We start from the raw sequence: 13,125 nt of genomic DNA on the forward strand, positions 1-13,125 counted from the left end.
AGATTGGGATTGAGTGATAGGATAGGTGGTGAATGCCTAAGAATTTTGTTAATTTGAAAGTGTATTTCATATTTAAGAAACAGAATGTAATTACTAAACAAATACATAAGAAAATGGTATATTTTCTTAATTCTATGTTCTGTGGTGAACAGTATCTTGGTGAATACATAATTTTGAGATCTGAGTAGTATTTCCTTCCTCAAGGCCACTAATGACCCTCCAAATATTTGACTATGTTGTTATATCATTGGCCTCCATGTTGCCCAGGGTAAGTATTCTCAAAAGCGTATCAATTGAACTTCTTTGCATGAATATCAGTATTTGCCTTGTAGGGGACAGTTTCTCTAAAGAAATTGTACTTTGGAAAATATTAAGAAAGTTGACTCCAAAAATGGAAAATGGGGAATATGAGAGATTACATTGTCATTCAAAAAATATTTGCTGCAATTCCCTGGAAGAGGATGGAACTTTTCTACCTTGGTGACATAAAGATTGACAATGAGACTTGCTCTGGAGAATGAAATGTGATGGGAAGTATGTGTGGCCCTTCTTCCACAGTGTCCCAGCTGCCTTCCAGATAGAGGAAGCTGAGTGACTATGGAGCACAAGAAAGAAAAAGCAAATAAATCTTTGTTGTAAAGTCACTGAGATTTAAGGGGTCTTTTGCTACTACAGCCTAAGCCAGTCTATCCTGATGGATTTGAATAACGTTCCAAGTAGAGTGGATATAGTGAGAAATATCTGAAGCATAAAGTAGCAAATGATTAGTAAAGGCATGAGATCACTATGAAATTGCAAATTAAGATCTGATATTGAAGGTACTTCAATATAAATGTTGAAGGTGGCCATAGGATTTCAAACCAAGATTTAATAAAATAACTGACTGTTTTGAGTATTAAACTTATTAAATAAATCAAGTATGCCTGTTCATTCTTTCAGCACACTGGTGCATTTGTTAATAACCAAAGATGTTTTAGACATTTAGCTAAGCATGACAGTATATGAAAACTGTCTGACAAACTCTGCCTGGGAGTTTATTCATCTTACTAAGGAAGATCTTATCTTGGTAAATGTTAATGATTATAATTTTAAAGAGGAAAGAAAATAGCTAAAGACAGTAATTACTTGCATTTGGGGGGAGAAAAGGATTTATGGGAGATGTGGCATTTGACCAAGGCCATGAAGTATGGTTAAGGAAAGACATTTCTTAAGGGGAGAGCAAGGGGTAAAAATCAGCAGAGGCAAGAAATGTGTACAATTATTTTGAGGCAATAAGGGTAACTTCTTGGCTAGAAAATGTTATACTTAATACAGAGGCATGGTATAAAATAAAACTAATGTGAACTTGGGAAAACATTTTGGAGAAACTAAAATTCCCAGGTGACTATTTTGACCTTTATGGGAAGCAGCATAAGATGCTGAACATGTGATCACTCTGCTTTTGAGACATGTGGAGAGCACTTGGTGCCAGGGCCCAGGCAAGGCTCTGACCTGGCTCATCATATCTGTAGCCACATAGACATGGAATGTATTATAAAACAACAGAGTATATCAGATCTGTAGAGGAAGCTTTATTTCACAAATGGTGTGGAAAACTTGGTTAGTTGTTTGTGGAACAGAAACCAATGTGCATGTTCACTTCATATCAAACCCTGAAATAATCACTAACCCTCACAATAGGGTTGTGGTCAGTTGGGAACTTATCTAAACTTTTAAAACAGGATTTAAAAATTACAGGGAAAAAAACAAACTGGATAGACTCAACTATGTATAGAAATTTATGTTTTTATATGTCCCTCACCCTACCCTATTACAAGTTTTTAAATAACTGGGAAAATGCTTGTAGAGTATAAGCAAAGATTAGTATCAAAAGAACTTGAATGAATAGCTAAAAACAGAGGAACAAAAAATGAGAAAGATGAATGAATGGTATAATTAGATTATTTATAAGGTTAAATAGTTAATAGTTATAAGGATAAACTGGAAAAGGTCAGTTTCCATTTCAATCCCAAAGAAAAGCAATTTCAAAGAATGTTCAAACTACCACACAATTGCACTCATCTCACATGCTAGCAAAGTAATGCTCAAAATTCTCCAAGTCAGGCTTCAACAGTATGTGAACCAAGAAATTCCAGATGTTCAAGGTGGATTTAGAAAACGCAGAGAAACCAGAGATCAAATTGCCAACATCCACTGGATCATTGAAAAAGCAAGAGAGTTCCAGAAAAACATCTACTTCTGCTTTACTGATTACCCAAAAAGCCTTTGACCATGTGGATCACAACAAACTGGAATTCTTAAAGAGATGGGAATACCAGACCACCTGACCTGCCTCCTGAGAAATCTCTATGCAGGTCAAGAAGCAACAGTTAGAACTGAACATGGGACAACAGACTGGTTCTAAACTGGGAAAGGAGTATATCGAGGCTTTATACTGTCATCCTGCTTATTTAACTTATATGCAGCGTACATCATGCAAACTGCCAGTCTGGATGAAGCATAAGCTGGAATCAAGATTGCCAGGAGAAATATCAATAACCTCAGATATGCAGATGACACCACCCTTATGGCAGAAAGTGAAGAAGAACTAAAGAGCCTCTTGATGAAAATGAAAGAGGAGAGTGAAAAAGCTGGCTTAAAACTCAGCATTCAGAAAACTGAGGTCATGGCATCCAGTCCCATCACTTTGTGACAAATAGATGGGGAAACAATGGAAACAGTGAGAGACTTTACTCTTTGAGGCTCCAAAATCACTGCAGAAGGTGACTGCAGCCATGAAATTAAAAGACGCTTGCTCCTTGGAAGGTTTGACCGACCCAGACAGCATATTGAAAAGCAGACATTTCTTTGCCGACAAAGGTCCATCTAGTCAAAGCTATGGTTTTTCCAGTAGTCATGTATGGATGTGAGAGTTGGATCATAAAAGAAAGCTGAGCAGTGAAGAATTGATGCTTCTTAACCATGGTGTTGGAGAAGACTGTTTAGAATCCCTTGGATTGCAAGGAGATCCAACCAGTCCATCCTAAAGAAAATCAGTCCTGAATGTTCATTGGAAGGACTGATGCTGAAGCTGAAGCTCCAATACTTTGGCCACCTGATGCAAAGAACTTACTCATTGGAAAAGATCCTGATGCTAGGAAAATTGAAGGCAGGAGGAGATGGGGATGACAGAAGCTGAGATGGTTGGATGGCATCACTGATTCAATGAACATGAGTTTGAGCAAGCTCCAGGAGTTGGTGATGGACAGAGAAACCTGGTGTGCTACAGCCACACAAAGGGGTCGCAAAGAGTTGAACATGACTGAGTGACTGAACTGAAAAGGTTAAAATCTGGGGGGAAAAAGCATTAAGAAGTAATCAATTAAAAAAAGTGATTTGACAAATTTTTCCCAAGGAAATTAGCAAAAGTAATTTTTAAAATATTATGTAATATTGTTAAGGGGCTTCCCTAGTGGCTCACCAGTTAAGAATTCCCCTGCCAATGCAGGAGACATGGGTTCAATCCCTGAATTGGGAAGGTCCTCTGGAGAAGAAAATGGCAACCCACTGAAATTCTCTTGCTTGGGAAATCCCATAGACAGAAGGGCCTGGTGGTTACCATCCATGGGGTCACAAAGAGTCAGGCATGACTTAGTGACTAAACAACATGTAATACTGTTGTTTACAAAATGAGACAGGCACTTCTATAAAGTACTCATATTGACATGTTCACTGGTATGGTTCTTTTGCAAAGTAATTTGGGACTATGTATCAAAAGCCTCCAACATTGGCCTAATAATTCCTTTTTTGACACATTCATTCTAAGGAAATAATTTTAAGCATAATGAAAGGACTCAACTCAAAGGTATTCCTAAGAATATTACTTAAAGTTTTGCAACAATGGCAACACCCTAAATTTATCACATTCAGGAAAATGTATTTATATACTATAGAATATATGTGTATATATTTGATGGAAAATCAGGAAAAATTCAAAATTGTATATGTAAGTAGTTTGTAATAAGGATGAATATGTTTATGTTACAGTGATAATACAATATATGCATTTGATCAGAGTTATATAAAAGAAACTAGACAAACACACAAGCACACAAGAGATTGGAGAAAATTTTCAGATTGTCAGCTTTTAAATGCTGTGTGTATTAGGCTAATTCTTTTCTCCTTTATATAATTTTGACTGAAAATGTGATTAATGCTAAAGTAGAAGCCTGGAAATTAAAGTCTTTCATTTACTACATAGAAGAAATAGTCATATGAGTGAACCAGACTGGAAAAGGGATAGACTGTAGTGACAAAACCAGAAAGGGATGTGAAGTAAAGTCAGGAAAATGCACGTATTTGGAGGCAGGAGGGGAACGTGAGCCTGTCAGGCTTGGAGTAGGATGAAGACAAGAAATGCGACGTCTCCTGAAACTTTGGGTGGATGAATCTCAGAAAGAGAGCACTACCCATCGTTGAAGGCAGGAGGAGAAGAGGCAAGGAATCTGATGAGAAGGCTGGCCTTCCAGCAGTCTCAGTTGAGTCCAGAAAATTAAGAGCTGGGCGATTTGAAACTGGTAAAGTATATTGTTGAAATGGTCAGGAAGAAATGGAGGTTACATGTGCCTGCTCCCCAACGAAAAACCAAAATCAAACAGAAAAGGTAAATAAATATACAGGTGGCATAGCAGTGGGCTGTTTTCTCACTCTGCACTGGCAGTGGTGGTGGGGTTCACAACTGTCTAAGTGGAATGTACACATTAGGAGGTTAACACTGGGATTGAAATACAGGAAAGCAGACCGGATGCTTCTTCTCAGCCCTCTTTGATTCCTTTTCTGTGGTTGGAGCAGAGCATCTCAGAGCACGCTGCTACCCTCTGTTCCTCTCATGCTCTTGAAGAGGGGGTGCCTGAGCTGTTCCAGGGGGTCCAGGGTCAGTGCCTAAGACATCTGCACTGTTGCTCTAGATGGGCTGACGGAGGAGGACTGATAGAAACCATTTTGCTCAGTAAAGCCTTGAGCCAAATCTTCCCTATTTACAGTCGAGGAGAAGGAGATTATTAGTTGAAAAATAAATAAGATAGTTGTCACTATTCCAAGAGTTTTCTCAGGGACAGTTTCCAGCTGAGTATATGAGAGAAGAGTAGCCTCATCATGACCTCATACGTAGACTGAAAATCATTCACCTCCCAAGTTCTCAATGGAACTTAGGTGGTGGAGGCAGGTTGCATGGTTGTGGACCACCCCTCCATTCTGGGCTTTTCAAATGCATGCTGTTGACCCATGGAAATCAAAGCAAACTCTTTGTCTGCTGTGTCTGATCTCCAGTGTAATCCCTGTCTGTTTACCGTAGGTGCCTACCCTCGGCTCTCACTGAGCTTTCGGTTGAAGAGAAACATTGGATACTTCATTCTCCAGACCTACATGCCCTCTATCCTAATTACAATTCTCTCATGGGTGTCCTTCTGGATCAATTATGATGCATCTGCGGCTAGAGTTGCCCTTGGTATGTGCTATTTTTAAATGATACCTAAAATATAAAGTCACCATATCATTACAATATGAAGGGAGTTCAAAGACAATAGTTCAACTACAATTTTTGACATCATGACACCAGTCTTGCCCATATAGTCACTTTTTATCTTGAAATACTAATTTCATGCATGATTCCCTTGATGTGTTAATTTAATTATAAGGCTCAAATGTGAATTTTCATGCCCATGAAAGGGAAAATATGCTTGCCGAATATTTGCATAATAAAACTGTTTTTGACACTAATTTTAAAGCAAGGATTAACATCTCCTGTTCAAAATCAGTCTATGGCCCAGAAAGGAAACTTGATTAATTGCACATTCTTTTTTAAGTCAGAAAAATAGCCAAATGTTATACCATATCATTGGAATTACACAAATGAATGAGATTAAAATGTGATACTAAATCCTGAGTTGTTCTCAAGAGCTTTAGTGATCTCTTCTGGCCACTGGTCTCTTGACAATTGGATTATTAGCTGATGTACAGTATATATTATGTGTTCCAGTATGATTTCTAATATTTTTTTCAACATTAAGGGAAGGCTTATATTTTCAGAAACATTATTTTCTACTGAACTAATTATTATGAGACTTCATGAACTAAGTTTCATTTAAATACATTTTAGGTAAGAACAAAGCTGAAGAGCAATTGTCCAATTTATCCCATAATATGGGTAGGGTTGAGTTTAATTCCTAGGAGTGAAGTAATTAATAATACCTTTCAAAATTTCTAGGAAAGAATTAATTCTGCTTGTAAGCCTGCAGAAAAGCATAAGTATTCAGGGATCTGGTTGTCCCTCTTTCTTACTTTTTCTTTTTACTGTCTCTTCCCAGAAATTTAAGTTTCTTAGTATCTTGCTTCCAAGAGAATGTGTGTACATGTGCATAAGTGGATATCTGGCTTAGACCCACAGACAAGTGACTCACACTGATTCAAGATTAGATTTTTTTTCTCATGAAATAACATGTAACAGCGGCTTAAGAAACTTAGGTAACTATTTCTAAAGTGTTAGCTGAATGTAAAGACACTTAGAGAATAAAGTATCAAAAAATTAAAAGTTTTGTAGTAACTGTTAATCTATTTCTGATGGGTTTGGTATGGAGTCCCTGGTGGCTCAGCAGTAAAGAATCAGCCTACAATGCAGGAAACGCAGGTTCAATCCCTGGGTTGGGAAGATCCCCTGGAGAAGGGAATGGCTATCCACTGCAATATTCTTGCCAAGAAAAATCCCATGGACAGAGTAGCCTGGCAGGCTACAGTCCGTGGGGTCACAAAGAATCAGACATGACTGAGAATGTGCATGCACATTGGCAAGGGAAAAATCTCTTGAAAATATCTTCAGGATTCTTTTACTGCCTGCAGAGGTTACCCTGTAACGTCAATCCTTTCTGTGAAAGGCAAAGTCACTCAGTCATGTCCTTTCTGTAGCTTTTGCCTTTTCCACTAATGTTACTAGATTGCTCTTTATTAAGCTAATTTCTCTTATCACCTGAAGAATTTACAGCTAAAGTGAATTTGCAGGGGCAGATCCAAATTTGGGGAGCTGTTAGCTTATTAAACTTCAGAAGTTCTCTTTAAGAAAAGAATATAAAATATACAAATACAGAGTTCCCAGAACCCCTCCCAAGGCTGTAAGGAGCCTGTGCTAGAGAAGCTGCGGCTTCCTGAGCTTCCAGGGAATCTGCCTCAGAAAATCTGTCATTTTTTGAGAAAATCAGAGAGATATGAGTACCAAAGAACCAGAACTATCAGACATCATCAGAAGTGAGGTGTACTGAAAATGCAAATTCCTCAGTTTTCTATATGTATGTATGTTAGTTGTTGCAGTTGTGTCCGACTTTTTGTGACCCCCTGGACTGTAGCCCTCCAGGGTCCTCTGTCCATGAGATTCTCCGGACAAGAATACTGGAATAGGTTGCCATGTCATAATCCAGAGGATCTTCCCCACCCAGGGATCGAACCTGAGTCTCTTAGGTCTCCTGCATTGGCAGGCGGGTTCTTTACCACTAGCGCCACCTGGGAAGCCCTCTCAATTTTCCAGATGATACAAATTTTGTAGCTCCTAAATGGTAAATATCATCTTCCACAACATTAAATAAATAGTCTACCTGGAGTGGGTTAGAGTGGACATAGCCTTATTACAGTGTATGAAAGTAGACTCCACTTTTTCTTGACAACCCAGCATTGTTGCTATAAACCTCAGTCATGCTTCTGTGGGTTTGGGGGACAGAGGAGTGGTCTGCCCAGACTTACTAAGGCACATTACCACTGGAGATGTGCTGGGTCCTGGTGAATATCAGAAGTCCGGGAGCCAGGCATGAAAGGCAGATTGAAGGCATTTGTTAGTGTCAGGTGGACTTGAGTTTAGAGATCCCGAAGGCAACTGTGGTCTCCAGGCTTCAGTGTCTGGCCCAGCATACATCTGGCAGGTCCAGCTCTGAGCATGGGACTCCCTCTGTCCCATGGCCTCTCCTTCTGTCCCAGCTCCTGCATGAGACACAGTCTTTGAGCCTGGGTCTCCAGGACGTGGACAGTGACAGCACAGTAACTCCATTTGGCTAAGGAAATGTGTGTCATCAGCTTATGAACTCTGAATAACACCAAGAACAGTAATCATGCTGCAACTTACCAAATACTCAGGTGCCAAGTTCTGTGCAAGCCTGTGAAAATGGTTACCTGACCTATGATACAGAAGATACACAGCCCAATGGGCAGTGTCCCCATTTTACAAAGAAGGGCATGAAGTACAGAAAAGCTATACAACTGGTGCAACGTCATATAATATTGAGTGTCCCAAGAAAGATTTTAAACCAGTTGGTCTGACTCTAAAGCTTTTAACCACTACAGGTGATTTCTACGGTGTCAATAGACAGTGTACAGAAGAGTTCTTTGGTCTGTTTCATTGTATAAATAATGGATGTTTTTAAAAGCTCAGCAAGAATTATTTTTAATCATTCTTATTGAGGGATCTCTCAAAACCTTTAAGATGGTAATGTGTTCAGTGCCTCTTGGAGAGGATAGGACCATGGTTTGGGGGCTTTTATTGGGGAACAACACAACCCCGCCCACTCCACATGTCCTGTCATATACTACATCCTTTGAAATGCTCAGAGTGCTGTTTGCCTTCATCCTGAATGGCTGCATGGTGGTGAGTGCTCCCTGCTTCTAAATGAGGTGCAGGTCTGCATGGAGCGATGCTCGGCGAAGACCTCCTTGACACACCCCTCTGGCTCAGGGCACTATTGAATCTGGAGTCGTCAGGGACTGTCTCTCTACTTGAAGGGAAATGCTGATTCTTCACCCACCTGTGCTGCACAGATGTTCTTGTGCTTTAGGATCTTATGCCTCTGCTGCTGAGTGCTGACACCCACATCTATTAAACTGTTAGTGCTAGAAGCCACCAGACTACAAAGCTGGGAGTTGTAATTACATGGTCTTCCTCAAAACTATTGGTCTTTCTGGAAATGAAAATTTATATTGAAATAATTTAGGCCACATGATTTGGGTCACAAAGGAGAAAAATGACGTATCTTTAGATCAAATGATATAAATTACATTTTTATTTCATTATCATCTTTATAAATGCAGTTTTCAAATATATTTTATTGACATACTATTAATGAGAAATAGTTTGAGACTAATAATTAACAAGACTTAACATCTTGGTAAATGTATGAAGAACAGAAAAAGCACCACTCGGCCATCTCCCATTCTGCCATTGGACGGAATTCAGAGAGTGGAAGTTCAGGGTGAGGCTGCCAGGAATTGGGTCTCCCGCCAAGAAACTGGAGGCTACCACAAAATGTATTTTTCTGTGATGCTGATAATGATAGCATTTGCTGTTGTGAGTGTTAACAACACCAGTTACTGGTAGTCTCACCATGGCGTTTACATTTCACAGCAGCTTTAGACCACAGTTGTGGGCCCATCAAGCTCACTCAAGTCCTACCGCTGGGACATGGTAGAGCTGGGCTGAAAGCCCAGGTCCACGTGGTTCTACTGCTCAGGCCGTGAACCACAGTTACCTTGATGGGAAGGAAAACAGTACAAGGAATTAGAGACTGAGTGGCCTTTCAGTCTAAGAGGTCATGTGAGCCCAAAGTGGAAAGCCAAGGAACACTCACCATGAAACCTTACTCTTGAGGGGTCCTGGAGCCAGAGCTGAGGGCCTTGCCCCCTTTCAGCTTTGCCAGGCTGAGGGCTCTTGACATGTGCTGGCCCTCCCTGTGCTCTGTTCCTTTAGCCCATTTTCTGGGGATATCTACTGAGGCCTGTGTTGATACATGTCCACTCAGAGCAGTCATCTGGAGCCAAAGCAATGACTAAAGCAGAGCACTTTCCAAAGTCCATTTGGAAGGAAAAAATAAGTTATGGCAGCAGCATTACAAAATTTTGGATAATAGTGAGAACACCTGATTTTGTGGCATCCACATGGGGTTTTGCACTTCTTTGTAAACTGTAATTATACCATTGCCATTTTCAAATTTTAAAAGTCCCCAGGTGCACATGAATTTCATGTTAGAGAAGTCTTAAAATATTCTGACATCTTTGATTTCCACAGATTCGTTGACAGCCCTGGTTTATAGTCAGACATGAAAATAGGTCCTCTGCTCCTTCTTTCCCTCGTCTCCTCCTACCGGCAACTCAGCACATGTGGACAGAAGTCTGGGCTCACTTCTCCAGGAGGTCCCAAGCGAGGGGAGCCCTGGACTCTGGTGCTCCTCCAAGGATGGGATGGGAATCTGGAGGGCATCAGATTAAGATACTTAAAAAACCTAGCCCCTCACTCCGAAAGTTGAGTGGGGCTCCAGGGGGTTCAGAGATGAGGTCTGGAGAGCCCATGTGTCCGGCCTCTCAGGCTTACCCCACCTGCCGGCCTGGGGAACGTCACTGGTTTTCTGGGTGACTGCAGCTGAAGGACCATGGCTGAAGTTCTCACCTGGAAGAGTCCTCACATAGCCACGGCCCTCTTTTGGGTCCCAGAAGACACAGGAGTAGTCACATGCTGTAGCATCAGTCTCGTGGATAGAAAAGAGCTGGCTCTTTGGAACTGCCTTGCTTTTTTGAGACTTCTTAATATTTCAAAAGTTACTATCTCAGAGAGAGCAAGTCAGCAGCAGGAAGGCCCGCCACTGAGAAGTGAGTGGTGCAGTTCCTTCCCTCATATGTGGCTTCACTCAGCTCAGTGAACTCTGGTCCTGTCAGGGGCCAATGAGTCTCCTGCTCTCTGTGGCTTCAGATCATCCTGTATGGAATCTTTGTACACTAAGAACATGCCCATTGCTGTGGGGGAATTACAAAATATGGTCCTTACATATTTTTAGAGACTAAACGTAGTTCCCTTAGGGGGAAAATGACATTATTCACCTAACATTATTCATACTAACTAAAGAATTCAAAACAATGACATTAAAAAAAACGAGAGAACAGATCACTTGCCCCAGAGCTTGGTAAGATGCTATATTTTGAATAAAATCATCAGCCTTTGCCTGAAACCACCATGTCCTGAGGCAGCTTTGTAACCTTGTTCTTAGCTGAGGGGGGAAGTTGCTCTGTGAAGTAATCTGTTCTCCAGAACTTCACTCAAACGTTCCCTGTCTTTGCACTCAGGGCTGGATCCTGTCCTTAGTAGCTTTAAGTCATTGCCTCCTTCCCCTTGTGGAGAAAGAAATGGCAACCCACTCCAGTATTCTTGCCTGGAGAATCCCATGGACGGAGGAGCGTAGCAAGCTACAGTCCATGGGGTCTCAAAGAGTCGGACACAACTGAGTGACTTCACTTTCACTTTCACTTCCTTACCCTTGCTCTAAGGCTGTATGGTAAGAATTGTTTTCTTCTCTAGTGGCCACAGATAACCGTCTTAGATTCTCCACAGATTCATTCTTCTTCCTGGAAGCTTCTCATCCAGACACTTAGTGTTTTATGATAAATTCTGGGTTTGTTTTCGTTTCTTCCAGCTTTCATGCAGGGCAACCTCTGCTTTGCCCCCACACCTCTCCATCCACCTGTGGGTCAGGTGGGATGGGAGATGCCTCCCAACTGGGGTGGGGAAGAGGTGTCAGCTCCCTAGCCTGAGGAGTGACCTGCTGCCCAAACCATGTTTTGTATTCTATTGCATTTAGATCACCCAATAGTTTTCAATCGCTTGTTTCCAACTACTTAAAGCTGTTTGAGAAAGTAAAGCAGGAAAGTGAGGAGTGAGGAGCTAAGCAGCAGAACAGCAGCCTCTCACGCTCCTGTTTCTCTTTCAGGGATTACCACCGTGCTGACCATGACAACCATCAACACGCACCTTCGGGAGACGTTGCCCAAAATCCCCTACGTCAAAGCCATTGACATGTACCTCATGGGCTGCTTTGTCTTTGTGTTTCTGGCCCTACTGGAGTATGCCTTTGTTAACTACATTTTCTTTGGAAGAGGCCCTCAAAGGCAGAAGAAGCTTGCAGAAAAGAACGCCAAGGCGAAGAATGACCGCTCAAAGGGTGACAGCAACCGGGTAGGCCACCCTGCCCCACCCCATCCCCCACAGCCCCTGCCTTTCCCAGACTCCCAGCCCTGCAGCATCATGGCCTTTCAGTAGGAGTGATGTGGGCTTGTTGACCGTAGCCTAAAATGTGGCCTCTGCAAGTCACTGAGTTTTATTGAAAAGCAAAGTTGGTGCAAAAGTTGGAGAAGCCAAAAACTTACCAGTTTCCAAATATGAAAAGAAAACGAAAGATATCAGAATGAATGAAATTCTGGCATGTGGGGCCCAAACTTGACAGGCAAAAACATTTTCCAGAATGTTGCAATTTTCCTTCAGTGGTCAAATTACAGATGTGATAGCCAGCATGGCACTGTTTTTCACATGGCATGGACAGTGCTCTCTCTCATCTGCCCTGGTTCAAGGTCTCTAGTGAGGGCAGGAGCTGTGTGCTGTCCCAGGGCTCTCATGGATCTACCCTGGCCAGGCCCTGCTGGCTATGTTCTGCAGAATGCCAGGCAGGCAGCCATAGGCAACAGTGGCCAAGCTGGGAGCTGCTCTAGACCCATGGGCTCTGAACCCGGAAGTTCAGTTTAGTTGCTCAGTAATGTCCAACTCTTTGTGACCCCGTGGACTGCAGCATGACAGACTTCCTGTCCATCACCAACACCCAGAGCTTGCTAAACCTCATGTCCATTGAGTCAGTGATGCCATCCATCATCTCACCATCTATCATCCCCTTCTCCACCTACCTTCAATCCCTCCCAGCATCAGGGTCTTTTCCAGTGAGTCAGCTCTTCTCATCAGGTTGGCCAAAGTGTTCAAGTTTCAACATCAGTCCTTCTAATGAATATCAGCACTGATTTCCATTAGGATAGACTGGTTGGATCTCCTTGCAGTCCAAGGGACTCTCAAGAGTCTTCTCCAACACTGCAGTTCAAAAGCATCAATTCTTTGGTGCTCAGCCTTCCTTATAGTCCAATTTTCACATCCATACATGACTACTGGAAAAAACATAGCTTTGACTAGATGGACTTTTGTCAGCAAAGTAATGTCTCTGCTTTTTAATATTCTGTCTAGGTTGGTCATAGCTTTTCTTCCAAGGAGCAAGCATCTTTTAATGTCATGGCTGCAGTCACAATCCACAGTGA

The 13,125-nt window shown here is 41.7% G+C and overlaps 1 protein-coding gene across 4 annotated transcripts in view; it reads left to right on the forward strand.

The window, feature by feature from the left end:
- The window catches only part of GABRB3 (gamma-aminobutyric acid type A receptor subunit beta3), a 287,930-nt gene that overhangs the window by 258,977 nt on the left and 15,828 nt on the right, over nucleotides 1-13,125 (forward strand). For 2 of the 4 annotated variants that reach the window (XM_086365393.1, XM_086365392.1), the window contains exons 7-8: nucleotides 5,333-5,485; nucleotides 11,763-12,007. In XM_086365393.1, coding sequence (XP_086221519.1) covers nucleotides 5,333-5,485; nucleotides 11,763-12,007 — 398 coding nt within the window. Of the gene's footprint in view, nucleotides 1-332; nucleotides 642-5,332; nucleotides 5,486-11,762; nucleotides 12,008-13,125 lie in introns of those variants that run through there. The other 2 variants (XM_086365395.1, XM_086365394.1) reach the window with 2 other exon arrangements.

This window comes from Bos grunniens, chromosome 21, assembly GCF_055505025.1.
Source record: "Bos grunniens cultivar Pamir isolate PY7600 chromosome 21, Bosgru_T2T1.0, whole genome shotgun sequence".
Lineage (NCBI taxonomy): Eukaryota > Metazoa > Chordata > Mammalia > Artiodactyla > Bovidae > Bos > Bos grunniens.